The sequence below is a fragment of the Drosophila guanche genome, unplaced genomic scaffold, assembly GCF_900245975.1.
Source record: "Drosophila guanche unplaced genomic scaffold, DGUA_6, whole genome shotgun sequence".
Classification (NCBI taxonomy): Eukaryota; Metazoa; Arthropoda; class Insecta; order Diptera; family Drosophilidae; genus Drosophila; species Drosophila guanche.
In genome coordinates, this window is record NW_022995749.1 from 6,988,503 (window position 1) to 7,012,270 (window position 23,768).

Consider the following 23,768-nt stretch of genomic DNA (forward strand, 5'->3'; position numbering starts at 1 on the left):
AGAGGTCCCTCAATCGCTTCCAACATGTTCGCTGTCAACATGTTCGTTGACAACAAGCTCGCTGTTAACATGGCTGCCAACATGTTTAACATATGAGTAGAGCGAACAGCAACGGTATTTATACATATGTTTTTGGGGATATTTATCAACATTTAGTACCCTTGGAGGAATGGATATCCTCGAATTGAGGAAACTCTGGCTCCAAACAAATCAATCTGTGTTCGTGAGCCTCTCAATGAAATTTTGCAGATTATGGATACCCAGAATGTATCTAGATCGTATAGTACGTACAAGTGTATACATAGAAAACATATTAAAAGGCTAAGAGCGTGTCAGTCTAAGAAAAAAATCATTGTTAATTCTCAAAATCAGCTGGTAAAATGAAATTTTAATATTAATTATAGCAAATTGGGTATACAGTTCGTCAGCAAAAATTGTAAGATACGTAACTTTTAAATGCTTTTTTTGTGGTTGCCCTTCTTAGCTTAAACCTTATTTTGACATCAATCCAATAAAGATATGTCATGAAAATCAGAAAATCTTGTGGAGATTAAGTGGTGATTCGAGTAAAATTACATTTTTAAACCTGAAAATCCTAACCACGTAGTAATATTAAACAGAAGATGAAAGTCGAGGAAAATGATCTAAGATTTACGGTATATTTACAGTATATTTTAAAAATGTAAAGTTATATATTGGGATATTTTTGAGGGTCATGCGGTATGTTGTATCGAAAAATCTGCGGTCACTCTCAAACACAGCGTGGCGACTAAATTTTCGCTAAAAATTTCTAATTTTTGCAATTGCACTGCATTCTGAACAATATGTCAGCATTAAATCTTACTGTTCGCGTCCATCCCGTGGTGCTCTTCCAGGTGGTGGATGCATTTGAGCGCCGCGCAGCGGAGTCACAACGCGTCATCGGCACTTTGCTGGGATCGGTGGAAAATAATGTCGTCGAGGTGACCAACTGCTTCTGTGTGCCGCACAAGGAACACGACGACCAGGTGGAGGCGGAGCTGAGCTATGCCCTGGACATGTACGACCTGAACAAGAGGGTGAACAGCAACGAGTTCGTTATAGGCTGGTGGGCCACCGGCAATGATGTGACGAACCACAGCTCCGTCATTCATGAGTATTACGCCCGGGAGTGCAACAATCCGGTCCATCTTACCGTGGACACATCCCTGCAGGGCGGACGCATGGGCCTGCGGTCCTATGTGTGCATCCAGTTGGGCGTGCCCGGCGGAAAATCCGGTTGCATGTTCACACCCATTCCCGTGGAGTTGACCAGCTACGAGCCAGAGACCTTTGGCCTGAAGCTGCTGCAGAAGACGGTGGGCGTGGCCCCGGCCAACCGTCCAAAAACTGTGCCGCCCATGCTGGACCTGGCCCAAATATCCGAAGCATCCACGAAGCTGCAATCCCTGCTAGACCTCATCCTGAAGTACGTCGACGATGTGATTGCCCACAAGGTGACGCCGGACAACGCTGTCGGCCGCCAGCTGCTCGACCTCATTCACTCCGTGCCGCACATGAGCCACGAGCAGTTCACCCAAATGTTCAACGCCAATGTGCGCAACCTTCTGATGGTCATCACGCTCTCCCAGCTTATCAAGACGCAGCTGCAGCTCAACGAGAAGTTGACGTTCCTGCCCACAGCCTAGGCCCACCGACACCTATGTGTAGGGTGGCCTGAGGTTTCTTTTTAAGTCGAAAGCTGTGTAACAACAATCTATTTCTATTTGATGTTTCTCAGTAATAAAGGGATTGGATCGCCCACACATAAGCTGCAGAAGGCGAACTTTTATAGACCTCATCGCATCTAAGCGGAATTCCCTGATCTGAGTCCGGATTCAGAATCGAGGAGGCTGCTGTCACTACTAGATTAATTTTAATTTTTCAGACATGAAACCCGAAAGCAATGCTGTGCCAGCAATGCTGTCGCCTGCACAGAAGCCTGGCCCCAAGACAAAGTTGGCCACATTTTTGCCATCGTACGAGTCGACGCAGGACCTGTGGTCGAAACACCAATATCCTGGGCGCGAAAGCGTGGCCCATTCGCTGATGCACACCATGGAGAAGAACAAAGCTTCAACCGATTTGGTGATAGTGGTGGACAACAAGCGATTCGAATGCCACCGAATTATCCTGCAGGTTATTAGTAAGTTGTTCCGCGAACTGGAGCCGAAGGAGGAGTACCACATATCCACAAATGTGATTAGCGCCCATGACTTTGGCATTCTCTATCGCTGGCCCTTCGAGGGTAAGGACCAGGACTACATCGGGCACTCCTCGTTACTGAATATTGTAAAGGCCGCCGAGTTCCTGGGCTGCGAATATTTGCACCGAAAATGCTGGGAGATTCTCGAGACCGTCACCGAGGACAGTTTTAACACGATGGTCCTCTGCGGTTGCCCCAATGCCAGTGTGAAACTCAATGAGATTCTGATGCCCCGCGTGGCTGAGGTCTTTCTGCAGTTTGTTGCCAGCTCCGAGTTCGTCAGACTCCCGCCGCTGTTAGTGCGACGTTTGCTCAAGGGCCATTTGTGGGTTAATTCAGAATGGGAGGTGCGTAACGGAATTCCAGGAATAGCTGGAAACTCTATAATCCATCTAGAGCCCTCTCCGTAGGTTCTGATGGCGGCTATCGTTTGGCTAAACTACAATTGGCCCGAGCGGGTGACGCACATCGGGCTCGTTGTGGAGCCGATTCGCTTCCATGAGATCCCATTTCACTCCCTAATAACCATCACAAAGCGATGCGACGGTCCACCGGCATTGCGCGCAGTGGCGCAATCCGAAGATTTCAAGAAACTCAAGCGGTTGACACTGATTAAGCAGTAAGTGGCGCACTGCTGAGACATTCGAGACCATCAACGGATAATACATTTTTACAGTTGCAGCCAAAAATCGACACAGAAATGGCAGGGGGGCACGGATAGTGCTCGGAAATTGATATACGATCGAAATGCCGGTTACCACCACAGTCTCACGTGCAGGAATCAAAAGTTCTGGACTTACAATATGTTTGTGGATTACCTGATATTCCTGCAGACGGCGGGCATATCACACTTCTCGAAACTAAATCCTTGCGATGATCCGAGCATCGTCTGCTGTCCGCCCAACTAACATTTTTGAGTTACTGTCCACAACACACAATAAATACAGTTTTCAGGAGGTTGGGTTGCAGCTGCTGCTGTTATCCAAATGTAAGCACCGCCAAAGAAGTAGACCAATCAGTGATTTTGAATGTACTTATAAATATGAATGGGTTTATTGTCAGGTAGAAAGAATACTAAAAAGTCCGAGAGTTACTTCCGTCTTGCCCATTGTGAAATGACTATCACGTAATCTAACATTTTCTGTCTAGATCAGGGCTCGGAACCCAAACAATTAACGAGCATTTAGAACATTTAGAACATTGGAATTGGTCACTATAATCCGCGTGTACGTAAGCGGCAACGCCGCGGCAGAGCCTTGTCCTATACCCATAGAAGGTCTAGATCATGAATCAATAATATATTAATAGATCTGGTCATATTAACTTCTGATAAAAGTGACAGCGATCGCGATCTCAGTGCGCTCTCCGAACAATTTTTAACAGCACAGTAGACAGCTGCGCTACATGCTGTTAGCTGAGAGCGGAAGCAGGCTGTTAAATGTGGGCTGTTAACAGGGCTGCCGTTCCGCCAGCGCTGCTTAACTGAATAAATACAAAGAAATTAGCTCGTCAGGGAGAAGATTGTTCTTTTAAATACTTTATTATAAAACTACGCGAAATTCAAAATGTTCTTTTTATACAGAAAACACGATTCATATGGGTAGAGTGTACCAATCAGTTTTAAAGGTTAATCATAAACTTCAGAAAGTGTGTAGAATATCCAAGCTTTTCATTTATATGCTTAATTACAATAAATAAGAATAACGACATTTAGAAATTAAATTGTTTCTTGTTATATGTATATCCTTATGTAGATATATGCATATAATTGTATGTACTTATTTTAGTGTGTTGCGTGCGTGTGTGTGTGTGTAAGGGTATTCTGTTTATAATTTTAGGTACATTGGATACGTCGTTAGGTATGTTAAGTGGGCATTAGGGCGTGGGGAAACAGAAATGTGTATGAAGCTTTTGTTGGGGAAATAAATGTACAATTTAGTTTTGTTTGTTTGTAAGTAGGGGGCTATATAAGCAATATACAATTTCAAAAATTTTAACAATGTTCATAGAACTTTTTTTGTTTGTTTTTTTTTTCATTTTTCTCTTATACTTTTCAACACACAATAAATCTTATGTCGTATGCATACCTTTGAAATTTGACTTTGACTTTGCGTAAAACATTAGAGAGCTTGGCTTTTGTTTTCAAACATATGTATATATGTATGTATGTATGTATGTATATGTATTATAATAAATGTATGTAGAATATCGTATATAAAACGTTAAACTCTGAATCAAAAAGCAATGCAAAGAGACATTCAAAAAATGTTCGTACTTATTTACGAACGCAATTAACATTATTCTGAAACATTTGCTTTGTATTGACTTTGCTTTGACTTTGTTCTCAACATGAACATACGAATTAGGTCATTAGGTTCCTAGTAATAGTACAACAACAACAATCAATGCTGCAACAGCAACAAGAACAAGAACAACAATCATTCAGTAGTCCCTCCCACTACCACTACCACTACCACTCCGACTCCCACGCCTAAACGCAGCTAAACTTGATGCCGTCGTCGCTGGAGTAACAGTTCTGGCAGTGGAGCTTGTGGTTGCGCACCCGCACATCCGTCCCATTGAGTCCGTCGCCCAGCTGGACGTGGCAGACGCAGCACTTGAAGCAGTTGATGTGATAGAACAGCAGCAGCGATTCAATGATCATGGCAGCCCCTCGACCTGGCAGCGAAGGCAGACAAAATCAATCATTAGTAAGAGAGTTCTCTACATTTCTTTTCCACTGAAATTGATACTACCTTAGGTGGTTAGTTCAAGCTTAGTCAGATATTAGTCTTTTTGTTAATTGTAGTTATAATTGATATTACGATACGTTGTTGGATTACACCCAAACAATATATTTGAGCGCTTTGTGCACGTGGCGACAGTTGTCGTGGGTGCAGCCCAGATCTGAGACAGACATGTAAGCGCGAACAGAGAACAGAGAACAGAGACAGAGACAGAGAGTTGAGAAATGGAGGAGAGATAGGATAGAAAGAGAAAGCTCATTCCATGACCCGTTACTGGTGAGTGTCTGAGTGTCTGACAAGCCTAGAGAATGTGGCCAAGGCGAATGAAGAGCAGGAGTTGGTAGACATAGATAGAACCGCAACACTCACAACCAACGTAGTAGCAAAGTTTACCTAATTCGTCGCCGCAATGAGAGCACTTCTTCTTGCCACTGACGCTGAGCACCTTCTCCTGGCTGCCATTGTTGCTCGTGTTGTTCGTGCTGCTTGTGGCTGTGGATTTATTGCTACTGCTACTGATGGGCTGCTTCTGCTTCTGCTGCTGCTGCTGGTAGCCATTGGTGTTGCCATTGACTTGGCTATAATTGCCATTGCCATCGAATCTGTTGGGTGGAGATGCATCCGATTAGATTACACACATTTAAGCACATTAAACCACCAACCTTTTGCGCTCTCCAATGCCCTTGCTCTGCACCCGCTCCGTCAGCGTTTGGATGATGGAGTCGGGCAGGGGCTTGCCATTCGTCTTGCTGCCCGGCATTGATCGCCTGTTGAGCTGCTCGATGCGTCGCTGCTCCGCTTCCTGGAGCAACCAGTGATTGTTGTTGTACATGGCCCCATTGTAGTCGGGCATGGACTTGCGCTTCTGCTGCTGGGCGGACAGCCAGGCCGGATCGTTGGCCAGGTTGCTGTCGTAGCTCTTCCGCTGCTGCACTTGCACCCAGCCATCGGTGTACTTGGGCTTGGGTGTGGCACTCAGCGCCAAGAGGGTGTTCCGCGACATGTTGCTCAAGTTCTGGGCGGACTGATGATGGTAGGCGGCTGCCGCTGAGGCTGTCACGGCTGTGGGATAGACGGCGCCAGAGTGTCGCGGCGGCATCGGTGCACCGGCAATCTTCACCAGCGAACCGCCATAGGCATTGGCGGAGCTCTGGCGCTGCCGCGTGCTCACCGCATAGTCCGGCTCCAGGCCATGTCCGTTGGCTATGTGCATGGCACGGAGTGGCTTCGTGGGCGGTGTCGGTGGCGCCAGCATCAATCTACTGGAGAACTCGTTCAGGTCAGACATGGACTTGCGGTAGTCCGTGTCCATCTGCTGGTACGCATACATCGCCGCCGCCTGCTGCTGCTGCTGCTGTTGCTGCTGCTGCTGCTGCTGCTGTTGTGGCACATTGGCGTAGATCTGCTGGGGATGCGGCTGATGTGGATGCAGCTGCAACTGCTGTTGGTGCTGTGGCGGCTGGAAGGCACTCAGCATGCCGTTGCCGATGCCCAGACCATGATGCAGATCCTGCAGCGAGCGGCGGTTGTTGGACATCAGCATCTTGGCGCCGTGCTGCAGCTCCCGTCGGGCTATGTTCTCGCGCAGCAAAAGGTTCTCCCGCTGGCGCTTTAGTTCCTCCTGCTGGAAACGATTACGTTTTAGTTTCCCATTCAGTTCCTCCCTCTGCCGTACTCACCGAAAAGTGCAGTAATTCTCGCTCCACGCGCAGCACTTCCCCCTGCTCTCGTATCTTCTCCTCGATGGACTGCATCTTGGCATTGGCCGTGGCCGTGGCCTCGCTCAGCGATTGTGTGGCCGCGGCCGCCGCCGTTGCCGACTCAGTCCAGGACTCGGCCGAGTTTCCCTTCACCGTCTGCAGCAGTGGCGTCTGCGCTGCCAGCAGGTTCTCGTTCTGGTAGATAATCTCGCCGCCCAGCCCCGACACTGGTGGCGGCGGCAGCGGCGGCGGCGTTGCCTCTGACTGGGTGTCGTTCTCCTCCGAGGAGTTGGTGTAGTGCTCGCTGCTCTGGCGGGAATGATTCTCAGACACGCCAGAGTCGCGGCTCTCTCCTGGGAGAATGGCAAAGTGGAGAGAATTTCGTGGTTAGTTTCGTCTCTCTCTGCCCAGCACTTTGGTAGCAACTAAACGGATTATTTATGCTTAACCTCAACGTTCCACCCCCCAGGCGGCACACCCCTATGGGCTTTTTCTCCACCCATTAGTCTCTGTCTCTCTCACCTGTATCGGAACTATCACAGAGCCCCGCCTTGATGTACAGCTGCTTCTCGAGGCGTCGCTCCTCCTGCAGCAGCTGCGCCATGTCCGGCGGCGGGGCGACAGTCAGCTCCAGGTAGCTCTCCACATCGTCCAGATCCCCGTCCGTCTCGATGCCCAGGAAGCTGGACCGCTTGTTGCGCAGCTCCTTCTTGATTCGCTTCGTGGAGTTCATGCGCTTGATCGGCGGCGAGGGCTGGGCCGGCTCCAGCTGCGACGACTGCATGTGACGGCGCGTTCCATTCGAGATGGTCTCGTAGGTGTTGTCCGACGACCAGGTGTCCGTGTTGTGGCCCAGACTGCTGCACAGGCCATCCAGCTCGTCGTCGTCGTGGCCCAGCGAGGCCTCGTCCACGGGCAGTGGCGGCGGACTCTCGGTGGGTGGCGGCGGTGGCTTCTCTTTGGGCGGCTCCATCGAGCCCATTGGCATTGCGCCCGAGCTCTGGCTGAGCTCCAGGCCCGTGTAGAATATGTCAATGTTCTCGTACACCGGAATGGGTCGCAGATGTTTGGGCGCATCGTAGTAGGGCTCCGTTGCCTTGGGCACCTGATAGTAGGGCTCTGGATCGACTGTTCCGTTTGTTCCGATGCTGTTCTCATTTTGATTGCTGTTGCTGTTGTTGCTGTTGCTGCTGATATTTTGATTAGTATTTTGATTATTCTCTTTATTGTTACTGTTGCCGTTGCTCGTTTGTTTATTTGGAATGCTTCTCCTGTGGCTCCTCCGCGTCGAGGCTTGTTGTGTGCCCTGCTGTATCGGTGTCTGTATCTGTGTTTGTGTTTGTGTCTGTATCTGTGTGGATATCGTCATCGTTGCTATCTGTTCATTATCTACTTCATGCATAGATATAGTCGAGCTGACATTCTCGTAGATGGGCTCCCGTTCTCCCCGCTCTTCCTTCCTCTTTTGCTCATCGGTTTTATTTGGCATCTCTGTCATGGTCTGTGGCTCCTCCTCGTTGCTGTGCTCCTCCTTTGGTTCGATCTGCTGCTCCACCTCCTCCTCCTCCTCCTGCTCTAACTGCTCCTCCTGCTCCTGCTGTTGTTGGGGCTTCTCCATTTTCCTGCTGCTGCTGCTGCTGCTGCTGCTGGTGGTGGTGGTGGTGTCCTCTCGATCGATTGCCTCCAGCGCCAATTCAAGAGCTTCGTTGATCTGTGGATATGGCATGAGGCGGGCATGTGGGCGGGCGATTGGTTGTGGCATGACCAGCGAGCGAGCGAGCGAGCGAGAAAGCATCAAAAGCGTGCATGATAGAGAGAGAAAGAGAGAGAGAGAGAGAAATGCGCACGGATCGCATGAATTTTCGAGTTAGTTTTTACACACAAAATGCTGGCTTTGCAAACTAAATACAAAATAATTAACAATTAAAATTAAATTCAATTAAATAAGTAACAAAAATCAAACACAATCGGGAACATGTCGAACTCAGAGTGCAAAAGTGGGTTCTCTGGGGATTTCATCATCTAATTCTTTGCACTCGATTCGGACTCAATACCCGAATGAATCCAAGCAAGTGGAACACTTGAGTGGGGTAGAGGAGTACAAGTGTATGGAACTAGTATCTCTTTCCACGAAAAGCGACCCCGATAAGTTAAGGCTAATTCCTCAATTAACGATTAGGGAAGAGCTTTTAGATTTCAATCATTTAAATCATCATAAAATCATTTAAATCTATTCAAATCATGTGAAGGATATATATAGATTATATTTCCACTCTTTAGCAATGCCTTCGCTTATTTTGCTTAATTTTTCATGCCCTTTGGCTTGCAGTTCCGAGAAATCAATACAATTTGAAGGAGAAACACTTGAGCAAACACACAAATTCTGCGCAATTTCTCAAGCTATTGGCGTGGGGGGGGGACCCTGGTTGTCGCTTACCACTGCTTTACGATCCGAAATGTCTAACGAACTGTGGCGCTGAAATCGATTGAGTGATATTTATGTAGCATATGTAGCTCATGCAGAAAGATGACCGTGCATCCCCGTGTGCGAAATTCTAGCACGATTATCAATAGCTGTTATGATGGGACGTCATAAAGATAGCCAGAGACTGTCGATGGATATGTGCACATATATTTTATTCGCATGTGTGGATAGCGCGGATGGCCCGTAACGAACCCCAGCAGTTGAGGGCTTAATGAAGACTAAACGTGAGCGGTGCAGCCATCGACTGAACGAGCGATTCATTTAGATAAAGAAATGGTGGAAACCTATATGTACTGTATGGGTATGTGGGACGACAAAACGGTAGAGCGTGGGGTTGGGTAAAGGGGTGGTGGTGGTGGTGGTGGTGGTATATGCGCCCCAAAGTATACCTTGTTGAACTGAAACCCCACGAGGCGATGGGGTCTTCTGACATTTGGCATTTTAAGGAGGTGATAAAATATGTAAAACGCAACATGCAACAAATTCAAGCAGAGACAAACACAAAGAACGAAAGAAACAAGGGGATGGGATGGGATGGGATGGGCAACACAAAAGAGGGAGACAAACAAACAAACAGAGAGAGATAGAGAACGCCGCTTACCTCGGAAATTGTAAACTTGCAATATCTTTTGCTGGCAGTAAGCATGTAAACTATGTAACTGCATTAAATTAAATATAAATCACATATCGTTTACATTATTCATTTAGCCAACAAACGAGCGCAAGGCATAAAAGATAGTTTGTGACAATCAATGGATCAAATGGTATGATAAAGTCTTAATAAATAGCCCTAACCTCTGGCAAAACGTATACAATGTGGGCGGGTGACCAGGATATGGTGGGGGTGGGCTGGTACAGGATCCTCGACACTTGTTTTACACCACACACTTTACTCTTTGCACTGCTACATCAAGCAGTGCGCAAGCAGTTCGCAGTTGCTTGTACGTCTGCCTGCGCCATCTAGCGTCTAGCGGCTGTACCACGCGCAGCTTGCAGCATGTCAAGTAGCAAAGTGTAGAACCACATTTGTTGGCAGTTTCTTCGGTTTGATTTCGATTTGATTTAGTTTATTCATAAATATTCATATTCATAAAATTAATCATAAAAACATATGTGTGACATTTCTTTACATAAAATCAAAATTTCGTTTGTTTTTTTTACATAAAAGTGGGGTTTTAGTAATATCGTATTTGTATTGCATATGGTCTAGATAGATGTATATAGAAAGAAAAACTTGAGCCCATAACAATGTGTAGAAAACAATCAAAAACGAAGTCCGCGTATGAACCAAAATAAATAAATAATTGTTGGTTTAATTTGTGTTAAGAGTAAATTCGATAGAAAATTTCATTCGTTGATTTTTTTGGATTTTAAAATGTTCAAGTGAAGTCATCAGAGAGGAGAGAAGAGAGACGAAGAGAGCATAGAGAGAGAGAAAGAGAGAGAGAGAGAGAGATCCAACATTATCACTCTGATCAATGGACAGAAAAACCTATTGAATCCTCTTTGTTCTTGGGGTTCCCTGACCTATGTTGGATAGCACTTTGGGGGTAGTCTAAGCTCTTTGATCTTTCAGATCCGAAACTATTTCTTTATGGTACTGGCAGCAGCTGCCTCCAATTTCATGATCTCATCATCCAGCAAATCGCTGATCTCCTGTGTCAGTGCCTGCTCCGTGGAGTTCTCCTCGAGTATCTCATCCGTGGTGATCGTCTTGCGGATCTCAATGTTTACGGGTGCCGGAGTCTTGGGCAGTGGCGGAGGGCCAGTCGCCTCCTCACTCTCATTGGGGACATAGAACTTGGAGTTTTCCACCTGCACAAAACTCTCTGGGCTGACCACATCGACGCCGCTGCGAGTGCTCGTGAGAATCACCTTCTTCTCGAGCGTTTCGTTCAGTGTGGGATGATGATCTTTTTGGGCTGCCGCCTCTTCGTGGTGCCCGAAATTCCGTCGCAGAAAGTCAAATATGTTTTTGGTTTTCTTCTCCTTGACGGCCCCTGGCGGTGCAGATTGTTGTGGCTTGGGGGAGCTGGGTGGAGTCACCTCCTTCACTTGAATCTCCGTCTCCACCAGGTGCGTGCGCGCTATCAGGGGCTGCTCTGCAGCCGGGGCATAGCCCGCTCGACTGATCGAGTCCGTGCCAGAGGCAGAAATGCAGCAGGGCTTGGGTATGGGTATCTTTGACTTTCGGCCCAGAAGCGGCGTCGATGGTGTGCCCGTGGCTGGAGTGGCCTCGGGCAGCGATGATCTCATCATCTGACTGCTGGCCAGCCGCTCTTCGGCGATGATCTGCTCGCAGGTGTCCATCAGTGCCTTGGAGTGGGCCGCCCGGGCAGTGCCAATGGGGGAGCTGGGCTTGATGATGGGCATCCTGCCGGCAGCGCCGTCGCAACGCTTCACATCCGCGTCGTTAATGTCCTGGAAGCCCGTGGCCGGCACTGGCGACTTCTTCACATCGATGCTGTCGCAGAGGGGCTCCTGGGCAGGGGCCAGACAGTCGAGCAGACCCACACACAGAGCGATGTCCGCTTCGCTGGGCTGCTCATCCAACTGCTGGACTTTGTCCTGGCTGTAGCCATCGCAGCGCTTCACCAGCTCCTCGCTGACACTCTGATAGCCAGTGGAGGGCAGCGGCGCCTGGGCCACATCAATCTTATCACAGGGTAACTCCTCAATGGCCATCTGCTCGAGGTGCAGGCGATCTTCTGCGGACAGCTGGAGGTCTTTGGGCGCCTCTCTGTCGAGGAACTGCTGGCACAGGGCCATCTCCACGGAGGGCGAAGTGGGTCGCGACGAGGCCAACTTGAAGAGGCTCGACTCGTTCGGCGAGCACACCTTCAGGGCTGGCATCTCGCAGGGCGAGGAGGTGTGCAGTTGCAGGGAATCATTGGGTGCCAGCGGGTCGACTCTCCTCCCCGGAGCAGGAGCTTGGAATACTTTGCTCGGCGGCGAGTGCACAATCGCTCTGGTCTGTCCCATGACTGGGGCGTAGTCCCCGGAGCTGCGATCCACAACATCCAGCGAGGGCAGCTCCATGTGCACCCTCTTAAGGGGCTTGGGCGAGGCCGGAGGCGTCGTGATCTGTGGTATGCGACTCCTGGGCAGTGGCCTGGGCGATGAGGGCACCGGCACCGGCACCACCACATCGCTCGTCTGGCTAAAGCAGTTGGACAAAGCCTTCACGGTGTTGGGTTTGGGCAGCTCCTCGGGATGAACGACAGTCACAGGAGGTGCACACATGACCACCTCTGGTGGCGGCACTGCCACGGGTAATGGTTGCTGCTGCTGCTCGACTCTGGTGTTCCGCCTTGGTGGTGGCGGAGGCGTTGGTGGCTTCTCCAATTGCCTTGAATTGAATATCTCCACGCGACCGTTGATGCTAAACTGCTGAGGCGTGCTGGTGCTCACCGGGGAAGCTAGGGGACTATTCTGTGGCCTGGCACTCGCTGTGGCAATCCTCACGGCCTTGGGCGACATGGGTGGCTTGCCCATGGGTCGCGGTATTTGTGTGGGACTCGGTGGGGTTGGGCATTGAATGGGGCTTGGAGTTGGCTTGGTAAAGTCAAAGATCTGTGTGAACTGACCGGGGGCCGTCGGTTCGGCCTCAACCTCTTTCAGATCCTCATCGTTCTGAAAGGTTTCCTTGAACATTTTAAGCAAGTTGCGATGATGGACCATTTCATTTGAGGGTTTTCTACGCAAGTTACAGTTGGGAGAGGAATTGGGATTTGGATTCGGATTTGGAGTGGGAGTGGGAGTTTGGCTGGGGCCTGAGTTGGACACCGATACCGACACCGCTGAAGCAGCTACTACATCATCAACACAAGGACTTATCTTAGCGGAATCGATAAAATTGTTAGTAGAACTTACACTAAATTCCATGTCCCGCAATGGAGGAGCTGCAGCCGCTTGAGTTGGGGCTGGAACAGCAGCTGGTGCTGGTGCTGATGCTGCAGCTGTTGCCTGTTGCTGCGGCAATGGAGATGGATTCAGATCGGTGAGCTCATCGAACTCCGCTTCGATTTGGTTGACCGCATTGGCAGCCTCCTCCAGCTGCCGCTCCTCGATGGCCAACGCGGCAATGGCCGCATTGAGTTGCAGCTGCTGCTGCTGCAGCTCCTCGTTGTCCTCCTGGATGCCGCTGTCATCGTTGGTTCCTGTCGCTGTGGCTGGTGGTTCTTCCACGATCAGTGCTGGCGGAGGAGCAGCAGCAGCAGCAGCAGCAGCAGCGACTGGGGACTGCTTCGGCTTTTGGTTCTGGTGTTGTTGCTGCTGCTGCTGCTGTCGCATTCGCTCCTCTTCGCCCCGCATTATCTCCAGCTGGCGGGCATCTATGAGCGCCACCAATGGTGGCTTCCGCTGCTGATCCTCTTTGGTTACGGACTGCTGGAGGCTGTTCAGGCGCTGCTTCAGCGGCGGCACGGGCACATCCACGCTCTTGCTGTGGTTGAAGGCGTTCCGCTGCTGCCCCAGGCTCTGCATCCGATCCCGGATGCTCGAAATGTCGCCGGAGAGTAGCTTTATATCCTGTTTGGCCTGAGCCTTGGCGCCATTCGAGGCTCCACTGTTGCCGTTCGTCAGGCGATCGCGCAGCACCAGCTTGGGGGCAGCGGATGGTGCTCCAGCTCCATTGATTGCTCCCGCTTGGGCCTGCTCGAAGATCTCCTTGCGCTTCGATATGTCCACCTTGGGCACGTCCACCTTCTGCTTCTCCACACCCTCCTGGGTGTCGCTGGGCGAGGTCACCTCGAAGCCGCTCAGCCGATCCTCGATCTTCGAGCCCCTTCGCGTCGGATAGGCAATCGTCTCGCCATTCGACGATGGGGATGTGCTCATCTTTCCATTTCCATTGCCATTGGCATTAGCGTTGCTGTTGCTGTTGCTGTTGCCATTGCTGCTGGCCCGTTGGACACGCTGCTTGTAGTCCTGGATCGCACCCTCGTACGTGTACTCGCAAGGATCTGGCGAGCTGGCCGGCGCCGTGCTCGAGGATGTGTCGTAGCCGGGCGACGAAATGTACTCCCGCATGGCCCCCGCACTGGCCGCCTTCGATGTGGTGGGCTGGCAGCCGGTTCCATTGTTTCCATTGCTGCCATTGCGGTTGATATGATTCTGTTGATCCTCCACGCTGCCACCAGAGCCTGCTGCACAGGCAGCATCAGCGTCAGCGCCAGAGCCCGAGCCAGAGCCAGAGCCTGCTGCTCCAATGGCCTTGTCCAGCTCGGCGGCATTGTCGCTCTATGGAAGAGAGGGAAGAGTGTTCAGCAATTAGTGGATGAAAATCAGAGAGGGAGTTCTTGGATAAAATGTATTTAAATGTTCGGTAGCTTCCACCTTGGACTGTCGGAAAACTCCCTGCCTTCCAGAGGGTTTTCCCAGAAAACTTTACTCTGCATATGTTCGAAATTTCATTTCTAATTACTCTACGATTTTTGACTAGAAATTATACCCTTTCTATGACTTTCTCTTCCAACTCTCTTTCCCATTCTCGAGCATTATTCTATCCTGCTGATTTTCCGCATGAAGTTTCCCTTTCTTGTCCGTGATAATAAGCCCACCTAGTTTTCAGGGGTCATCGCAGCTGTGAACCAACATAAATTTAGCAGCATTTAATGGCTGGATTTTATGGCCCGGCGACAAGCGCGTCTAATTGCTCAATCCCCGAGACACAATTTCCAACTCAATCTTTGAGTGCAATCGGAATCGGCTTTGCTGTGTGTTCCGTGCCGTTCGTTTGTTAGTTATTATTATGATTTGATTGTGTTTGCGTTTTGTGCGAGAGCATTTGATTAATAAACAATTTGTGTTTATTAGCCCGCGACGCTGGCAAAACACTTTCCAACGCGGCTCCACACAAGCGCCAAGAAACAGTCCGCAGTCCGCGATCCGAGATCGACAATTGAAAGCTTCGTCGGCGAAAATGTTTATAAATTATTGGAGTATTTAATTGTTAATTTGCTGCAATTGTTTATAAACGTTTTGACACACCACCAAATGACACTTAATGATGTTAGATGAAAAACTAAAGCAGAAAAAACACTTAGAAATAAGAGCTAGAAATTGTGCTAATGATGCGATTGCCACTGCCACTGACCCCGTGTCTTGCGGTGTAGGTCCCATCTTAAAGCCATGTTGGTGGAGTACTCACCATAACACTATTATTGTCGTAATCCTCGGATAGACTGCTCTTGCCGCTGGCGCTGCTGGTGCCGATGCCCAAGTCGCTCAAATCATTCGCCTCATCCTCATTGTAGACGGCCAGGGAGGCGAGCTTCACACGGCCCCGGGATCCGCCACGTTCGGCCCTAAATATCGGAGGGATATTCACTGGGTTAATGGGATACGATAATATTTGATTCATGGCTCGGTTCGGCTCCAACACTTTCAGCACTCGAATCGAAACTGAAACTGAAACTGAAACCGATGCTCGAGTTTCGAACTGGGGAAACACTTGCCTCTCCTCCATCATTTCGGTGAATGTCTTCGATTTTCGTCGCGTCCGATCATGCTCCTCCAGCTCGAGTTTCTTCGTTTCCACCACACGATCGATGATGTGCTCGACACGTTTTCGCCTTGACGATTTCCAATTGTCAAGGTTCTGTTCCGTTCCGTTCCGTTCCATTCATTCATTATTTGTTTTGCATTGTTGGGCAGAAGAAAAAGGTAGAAAACGGTAGCGAAAGTTAGTAACAAAATAAATAAGGCAATGTCTGAGCTGGGCATTCGCATTGTCGCTGGAAGTTGGAAGTTGGAAGTTGGGGAAGCGCAAAAGTTTCTTTTGATGGCAATTAAAAAGTTTTTGACTCAGCACTGGCCCTACGTGACACAAAGGTGAAATGTGGCTGCGAGTCTCGCATGAACTTTGCACATTTTCATCTCTCATCTCTCAGCGTCATCGCCTGTGTCTGTGTGAGATATAGAATTTCGGATAACATATATCGGAGAGGTGTGAAAACGGAGTTATTTATCAATGCATTTATCAGCCAAAGTTTTTGTTGTTCATGTTGCACCATTTCCTCATTGACATTCCACAGTTATTGGAACTTCCGCTGAACCACATAAATACTCGTATCTGGCATGAGAAATTCTATATTTAAATTTCGTAACAAAAACTTTCCTTCGATTGAAAACTTTTCGCATGAGAAACAAAACAGCAAAAAGCAGAGCAGCCAGAAAACACTTTACACAATCTTGAGAGACCATTAAAACGGCATTTGGACTTCCTTTCCCATCGGTGGCCAAGTCGCCCAGTCGCCCGAAAACGTTGTACGCATTTTAAAACGATTTGTGCTTTTTCTGTTTTAAGTTTTGGGACATTACTGTTTTAAGTTTTGGGACATTACTCGCAAAGCAAAAGCTATGCCTGGGAATCTCGCAATCGATGGAACACCATCACGATCAGCCATCCATCCCAGCCATGTGGGGGATTGGCCAAAACGACTGGAAATCCATTTCAAATGCAGCAACTGCATCGAAACAGCTGATTAGGTAATGAGCTGTCGTACAGTCACGTCAAAAGTGGGCATTTGGTTGAGGTTATGAGGCAGGCGAGACAGCAAACAAATTTGCATGTAAGCCCAACATTGTGCAAAGAAAATCAAACAGAAAAAGCAGCCAAATGTAATAGTGTGGATTATGCAATGGCAATATCGTTATGTCCGCTAACGTTTTGGCGACGTGCATTGGAAACTGGAGCGGCCATAACGAGCCATGTGCCTGGTGTTTGGTGTTTGGTTTTCGGTGCCCTGCCCAAGACACTCACTCGTAGCTTTAGTTTACTTTTATTTCAAGAGTTTCAATTTTAGAAATTTGTCACGACTTTGTGCGAATGTGTCAACAGTTCGGACTGCGTTACTCGCTCTTACTCTCTCTCTCTCTCTCTCTCTCTATCTGGGGGTATCAGTGGTGATATATGGGCTAGATCTACGACTACAACTCACATTCTGCCACTCCTCGGGCTCCTCCTTCTGCACCTCCTTCAACTTCTTGACCTCCTCGGCCTTTTTGAGCTGCTGCTGGGCCGTCTGATACAGATTGCACGGCTTGATCTGGACAAACTGCATCGGATTCTTCGATGGCGGCGGGGGCGTGGGCTTTGTTACGCGCGCCTTGGTCACATATGGTGTGGGATCCGGCGATGTAATGGACTGCAATTAAACAATAACAATAATAAAGTTGTATTTTCTAATTAGCATGAATTGAGCAAAGAGCAAGAGCTATGGGGCAGGGGAACTGGCCTCCAGATAAAGATCTAGAGTCAAATGCAAATGTCAGCAGCTCTCAGATGTCCCAGGGTGTGTGTGTGTGTGGAGTCATTGCTGGAACTGGAACTGGCACTGGGAACTGGCACTGGGGACTGTCACTGTCCGCTGTGTGGGCAGTTCTACTCGTTCGTACAAATGTCTGTATTTTTTGTTCGCTTTTTAATCCTATTAAGTATTTTGCTTATTAAGCCGTTGCTGCCTTGAACTGCCTTTAATTGCATAAAATATTCAACCGGGACTTGTATGGAAATGCTGATTGGCTAAAGACTCGTAAATAGGTAAGCGGGAAACCTTGGATAGCTCTCAAGAGTCCTGCCCCTTAAGGGAATTACTTAACATTTTCGAAAGTGCTTGTTGTTGGCTGTGACTCACATTACTCGGTGATTAATTCAGTGGAGCAAAATACATATTTGACTATATATATATGTAGGGTTCCTTGCTCTAGCTAATGACTCACATTACTGGCCGATAAAAACGGCATTTTGAAGCGAATTCCGTGTTATTCTCTTTGGCAGCCTACGCCTGTGCGTGTCGAGCATCAAAGTGAAGCGCTCTTTGGAAGCCATGAGAGTAGTTCGCAGGCAAGAGCTTAATATTTGTGTTTAGGGATTTTATGTTTCATCTTCTGTGGCCCTCTGTGCTTTTGCTTCCGCTTTCTTCGGTGTGGCTTTTGCCTTCAACTGTTGACAACAGCTAAGCGATTTTCCGAGCGCATTTGAAGTGCTTTGACCCAGCCAGCTACCCGATCACCCAACCACCACACCACCCAACACCACACATTTATAGGCAATAACTTTGTGTGGCAAAAGTCAAGCGTCGGAACACTTCCGTCAACGAGAAGCAGGGCAGACCTCAGACCTCAGACTTGGCACCCAGAACTTGACTGGAAAAAAGAAAGGCAATGCCAGAGGGAGCGGTGTGGAAAGTGTGGCCCATGCAGGTAACTGCTATGGTGAAGCAGTTAAGTGATTTTGCTGGCAAATCTGTTCTACATATTCGAAACTACTGAACTTTATAATACTGCTCCAGCTGCGGCAATCCATTAAAATAACCGCTCGTCATGGTGTGTGCAATCTAAAGGTTTAATTGGTGGTTAAACTCACCGATTTCCTGCCACCACAACCATTTGTGTCGCTGCCATTTGTGGAGGTTGCAGATGTGGACATCAGATCTTCGCTGCCTTCCAGCAGCGTCGCATCCTGTTCGATGCCCTCCATTTTCGAACCTGTCTTCTCTTCACTCGATTCCTAGGGTGAATCTTTACTTTCCGCTTGCTGCTTGCTATTCCTATTCCTATTCCTATTCCTGGGGTATGGGCACTCCAGCAAATGGTTTGATGTCTGAGAGGAGAGTGAGAGATGAGCGCTGCTCACATGTCCGCGGAGCAGCGTCGGACTCCTACGCGGGGTTTGGGCCTCTGGTCAATGCCTCAACATGACAGTGGAGGGGAGTCGATGTCGATTTCAGTTTCAGTTTCAGAGCTGTCAAGTGTTGCGCCACCGCCCACGCGCCTCAGGCCTCAGGCACGGAGGAGGTGTCCAATTTCATTAGCTGCAAGATAAAACATACAAACTTATTGAACACCCAATACCGAACATGAAATGCAGCAAATGGTTAATAGAGTGTGTCTGGAATGCGTCTTGGAATAATTTAAAAGCCATTAACCCTGCGAGAGTGGGCAGGTGTCATCGGTTTAGTTAACGTTAGTTACCGGCACTCGTAGTGGCTTCAAAAGAATGCTGAGCCACTTTATGGCATCGCATCGCATCGGAGATCCGTGAGGGATCTGTGTATAAAAACTCTCAAGCATTTCCTCAACTGAACAATGCTCGAAAAAGCACATTGCAGAGTTCAATTAACATTCATCAAAGTGCATCCATAAGATGCTTTATCTAATTGTGCAACTCTGTTTGTCTGTCTGCCAGAGAGGATGGAATGGGATGGGTTGGACTTGGACCGCCACTTGCCACGACTCCACGCAAGGGGACCCACACGCTGGTATGCGGGTCAATCTTATAAACTTCTGCCACAGTCATCTCCTCATCATCATCATCATCATCATCGTCATCGTCGTTGCAGCCCATCCACAGAGTCATCATTCTCCGCATCTCGTACGTCATCCATTTGTTTGTTTCTTTTTTCTGTCCACCAGCCAGCCAGCCATGTGACCCGGTATTTTTCAGATCATTTTGCTACGCTTTTCATTCCCTCCTACTAATTAATAACTATTAAGTATTCTCGTTTCCCCCTTCGGCTCTGGGTTGGGGTTTTCCTGTAATCGAGCTTGTTTATTCATTTTTAACGAATGCATCTCACATTCAGAGATCTTTAGAAAGTCGGGGTCGAAAGGGTTATGCTCGGAAATAGGCGGGTATTTGCCGTGGGGTTGGCGGCTTTATCTGTCATAATTATGCGGTTAATATGACAGCTGATAAGTATTAGGCATGCCCACGGCTTCCTGTGCTGTATCCATCATCTATGGAGCTGAGATCCCTGCCATCTCCCCACCATTAGCTTGAATGTACTCATAATGTTTCTACAATCAATTTAAATTATCAACGGTTTGTCAGAAGGAATTCTCCGATCTGTGATTGCTGCAATGATCATCATCAACATCTTTCTATCTGCATGAGTGTACGAGCATCTTCTGCTGTGGCTTGTGGCATCTCATGTCAAATTTGATCAACACATGTGCCAGCGTTTTTCAACACTCCAGGTATTCAAGTGGAGAAGAGACAGCAGACAGCAGAGAGCAGACAGCAGCGAAGAGACACGACAAGACACACCAAAGATCGGGAGGCACGAGGCTAATCAACATGAGCATTCGCATTCGCATTCGCATTCGTATTCGCATTCGTGTTCGTTGTTGAATGCTAATTTGCATATAAAATGCAACAACGAACAACAACATTAGATATACACGAGTAACAGATAACTGCAACTAAAAGCCAAACAGCAATTAAAGCAAAACTTTCAAATTGTAATAATTAAACACGGGTCTGGTCTGTTGTCTCTTTTTGTTGTGGAGTGGCCCAAGTCGCCTAACGCCTTATGCCTAACGACAGGCTGGCTGGTCGGCAACAACTTTAACCACATCTCCTCCATGGATAGCTATAATGACTCGTGCACAAATTGCAATAATTTAAATTTAACAGAAAACTAAACTGAGCCTTGCCTTTTACATAAGAGAGGCTGCCTCTTGGCAACTTTCTCGGCAACCTAAGAGCAGCGCCGAGACGGCGGCGGGGCTTTTGCTTACTTAGACCGTAGCCCCGACGCATTAGCAATAATTATTAAGCGAACAAAATGATAATTAGATAAAAATGGCCACTATAATGCAAGAAAAAGATCAGCGCCAAAGTTTGGCCCCCAAGAGAGAGAGGCAGGCACAGATCAAGTCTCGATTCCAAGACGGTAACAGAGCAGAATGGTAGCCACTTACAAATTGTATCAAGATGTTTTCGGAATGGATCGAGGCGCTGAATTAATTGATAAAATGGCGACGATGATGGCTATGACGATGTCTATGACGATGCCCCAGCCCCAGGCCCAAGACAGAAAGAGAATTCTTTCAGCAACGAGCACTGTGGAGCGGCGCGTAAATGCGACACGCAATTGTCTTTGTTCTTGCTGGCTGTGAGTCTGTCTTTTAGCTAATTAGAGCAGCAGTCGAAGCGGCAGATATCTGACGCTAGCGGCAGCATTGCCAACATCAAAGACCAAAGAACAGGCCAGGGATGGCAAACAAGGGCAAGTCTGTGATTCGATTAGGAACAAGGATTGTGTATCAGCGGTTTTATTATTCTTAGTTTATGCCAATCAAATGTCTTTCTCAAATGAAGCTTCTAGGCAAAGATCTCTTCTATAAATTACCATAATCCCAGGGCACTCTATCATAACTGGAAGCTTCCATCGCTTCTCCGCTACTCCGCTCATTGTTTGCCAACGCCTAATGCGAAAGCAAACAAAAACTCTGTTGTTGTTGTTGTTCACAGCAGAAGGAGAGAAGGAGAAGGAGGAGGAGGAGACGACGAACAAACAATAACCGAAGCGTTCTGTTAGAGCAAAATGTCTAATTAAATATTTATCAGGGATCTCGATCGAAAGAGGGCCAGAGCAGGCCCCGTATTAACTTATCAGGCAAGTGAAATCTAGGCAGAGCCAAGATTATTATGGAGCCATGGAGCACTACTATACAATATGCACTACGTTCCAGAACAATGGGACGGGTCTGTGTATTTAGTGGGGAAACTACACACAAACACACAGACACACGCGCACATAGTTACTCACAACTCCGCACCGAAAGAGGAGGAAGAATAAGTAAAACAAATAATAACTGTAGTCGCCGCTTAGATAAGAGAGAGAGAGAGAGAGAGAAGTGCACGTTAATGATCTATCCCTCCCTCCCTCTCTCTCACTCTTTCTCTTTGCTCTTCCTCTGCGAACCACATTAAATTGGAGCTGGCGACACTTTCCGATTCGGTAACGAAAAAACAAAAGCAAAAGTGGAGCACCATACAAAAGCCAAGAGACCGATGTGGATGTTGGATGTGTTGACCAGGTGAAAAGTGGCATTGTAATAAATGTTTAACGTGACTTTAAATTAAAATTGTATTACCCGAAGCTAAACACGAACTCGTCCACAGCTAGCGACGCGTTCGCTCTCGTAGTTGAAAAGTGTGAAAAAGAAAAATCACAAAGTGGGTTGGAGGCACATCATCACTGGCTGGGTCTTCAGGAGGCGGAGGCCGAGGAGGTACCCAATGGTATGGGGTGGGTGTCAAGCTCCGTTAGTTACCGGCCAGTGACACTAATGACATTCAAATTGTTGCGCCAAAAGAAGCCATAAAAAGCGAGCGAGAAAAGCAGCGAGAAAACAAATCAAAGCGCAGTCCGTGTGACACCGAGAAAGTGCCACAGACCAGACCAGGTCTCGGTCCAAGCCCCGATCCGTATCCGTATCCGAATCCGAGTTGGAGGCGTGCAATTGAAAGTGTCGCCTTGCCGTTTGTATTTTGTGGTCGCCGATGTGCAGCCATCACTCACTCACTCAAACCGAATACCCCCGCCGCCCACACCCATGCCCATCCCCCTATCTCTCCCTCTCCATTTTCATTCCAGTTCATGTCGTGGGTTGTGGGTTGTCTCATAAATAAACGCGCTTCAATTGTAATATGTATCCAGCAGATACGAATATCAGATACACATCCACATGACATGCCATGCCGTGCCATGCCGGAGTGTGCATTCCATGCCATTCCATTCCAAGCATTTCATTTGACGTTTTCACTTGTCCAGTGTTGTGCAATGACAGTCATCGGATGGGCTGACAATCAACGGTATTTGAAGTAAGTGTGGGGAAGATAAGTATGTACGAAAAAGCACGGTCTCAACTGATGAACTTTTTTTCCCGAAGATAAGCTAATGAGCCGCAACGAAACGAAATAAATGAAATTCATTCAAATGTATGCTGAACACAATTCCTAGTACATTCAATAACTTATTTTGACATTTCTCTGATATTCCTTTTCCCCGAATTGTTCTATCTTCAGCCGGAAAATCAAAGAGAAAATACATCTGAAACAGAATGAAACATTGAATCCCCCCCCCAAAAGAATCCCCAATGAACCCACTTTCAAGTGCATTTTGCGTGCGAATCGAAAACTATTTTTGGATGCAGCATTGAACATGGAAATGGCCAAAGGCAAGGGTGGGGAAACATTGAAAAATATATTTCTATAGATTCCATGATCAAATGATTGAAAATGCATATTGAAAATCTATTGTTAGCCTTTGCGTTGTCTTCGTGTGCGTGTGGGGGTTTTGGCCAGCTCATTTCTTTGATTGCATTAATTGAAATATTTCTCAAGCGTGGCCAAGAAAAACAAACAAATGGAAAGTGAAGTGTGAAGTGAAGTCTCGACTTGAGTCTCGGTCTCCATCTCCATCTCCATCTCCGTTTCGGTTTTGGGTTTTTGGTATTTGGTCTCTGTCTCTGTTTTTGTACTTCGTTGTTGCCTTTCCAATCACAAAATCAGCAGCAGTAGCAGCAGCAATAGCTACAATCTTTCTATTTTAGTGGTACACTCGTATCATTGTACAATATCTGGGCAATTATCACGGTGGGGCACTGCGAACTATTCGACAATTCGACACGCAAAATTGTCAGTTCATTAACATTTCAATATCGATAAGACCCGAAGCTGCACTTTCGCTGCGCAGACCGAACAAAAGATACAAATCAACGAACGATTGAAATTGTACATCAGAGAGCATCTGAATCAGCACTCTCGAGTACGATCTACATCTGTGCATCTGTGCGGCGATACGTGCAGCCTCCGA

General features: G+C 47.9%; 3 protein-coding genes across 11 annotated transcripts in view; 2 read left to right on the forward strand and 1 right to left on the reverse strand.

Moving 5' to 3' along the window:
- Nucleotides 1-743: 743 nt before the first annotated feature.
- Nucleotides 744-1,795, forward strand: LOC117585475 (eukaryotic translation initiation factor 3 subunit F-1). The gene has a single exon (XM_034274967.1). It carries the CDS (start codon nucleotides 825-827, stop codon nucleotides 1,665-1,667), a length of 843 nt encoding a protein of 280 aa, XP_034130858.1. The 5' UTR covers nucleotides 744-824; the 3' UTR covers nucleotides 1,668-1,795.
- Nucleotides 1,796-1,916: 121 nt separating this feature from the next.
- LOC117585110 lies at nucleotides 1,917-3,249 on the forward strand. Of its 2 annotated transcripts, none has more exons than XM_034274390.1 (3): nucleotides 1,917-2,571; nucleotides 2,635-2,843; nucleotides 2,901-3,249. In XM_034274390.1, the coding sequence occupies exons 1-3, from the start codon at nucleotides 1,939-1,941 to the stop codon at nucleotides 3,130-3,132; spliced, it is 1,074 nt and encodes a 357-aa protein (XP_034130281.1). In that variant the 5' UTR covers nucleotides 1,917-1,938; the 3' UTR covers nucleotides 3,133-3,249. The 2 variants fall into 2 exon arrangements, with proteins under 2 accessions (XP_034130281.1, XP_034130282.1); XM_034274391.1 differs by having other exon boundaries at nucleotides 2,907-3,249.
- A 1,021-nt stretch (nucleotides 3,250-4,270) lies between these two features.
- LOC117585761 (uncharacterized protein CG43427) overlaps nucleotides 4,271-23,768 on the reverse strand; it is a 56,126-nt gene continuing 36,628 nt past the window's right edge. The window contains exons 6-15 of one of the 8 annotated variants that reach the window (XM_034275418.1): nucleotides 18,527-18,974; nucleotides 17,100-17,306; nucleotides 15,615-15,757; nucleotides 15,308-15,464; nucleotides 13,030-14,397; nucleotides 7,194-8,382; nucleotides 6,651-7,024; nucleotides 5,634-6,592; nucleotides 5,365-5,573; nucleotides 4,271-4,903 (exon numbers count right to left, since the gene is read on the reverse strand). In XM_034275418.1, the coding sequence (XP_034131309.1) occupies nucleotides 4,716-4,903; nucleotides 5,365-5,573; nucleotides 5,634-6,592; nucleotides 6,651-7,024; nucleotides 7,194-8,382; nucleotides 13,030-14,397; nucleotides 15,308-15,464; nucleotides 15,615-15,757; nucleotides 17,100-17,306; nucleotides 18,527-18,640 (4,908 nt within the window). In that variant the 5' untranslated portion in view covers nucleotides 18,641-18,974 and the 3' untranslated portion in view covers nucleotides 4,271-4,715. Of the gene's footprint in view, nucleotides 4,904-4,980; nucleotides 5,132-5,340; nucleotides 5,574-5,633; nucleotides 6,596-6,650; nucleotides 7,025-7,193; nucleotides 8,383-9,108; nucleotides 9,354-9,757; nucleotides 9,816-13,029; nucleotides 14,398-15,235; nucleotides 15,246-15,307; nucleotides 15,465-15,614; nucleotides 15,758-17,099; nucleotides 17,307-18,526; nucleotides 18,975-23,768 lie in introns of those variants that run through there. The other 7 variants (XM_034275417.1, XM_034275419.1, XM_034275420.1 and 4 more) reach the window with 7 other exon arrangements.

Bases quoted from the DNA above. Each gene is read 5' to 3' on its own strand.
- LOC117585475 (XM_034274967.1), top strand. From the start codon at position 825: ATGTCAGCATTAAATCTTACTGTTCGCGTCCATCCCGTGGTGCTCTTC.
- LOC117585110 (XM_034274390.1), top strand. From the start codon at position 1,939: ATGCTGTCGCCTGCACAGAAGCCTGGCCCCAAGACAAAGTTGGCCACA. The intron at 2,572-2,634 runs GTGCGTAACGGA...CCCTCTCCGTAG, and splicing joins GGGTTAATTCAGAATGGGAG to GTTCTGATGGCGGCTATCGT. The intron at 2,844-2,900 runs GTAAGTGGCGCA...ACATTTTTACAG, and splicing joins CGGTTGACACTGATTAAGCA to TTGCAGCCAAAAATCGACAC.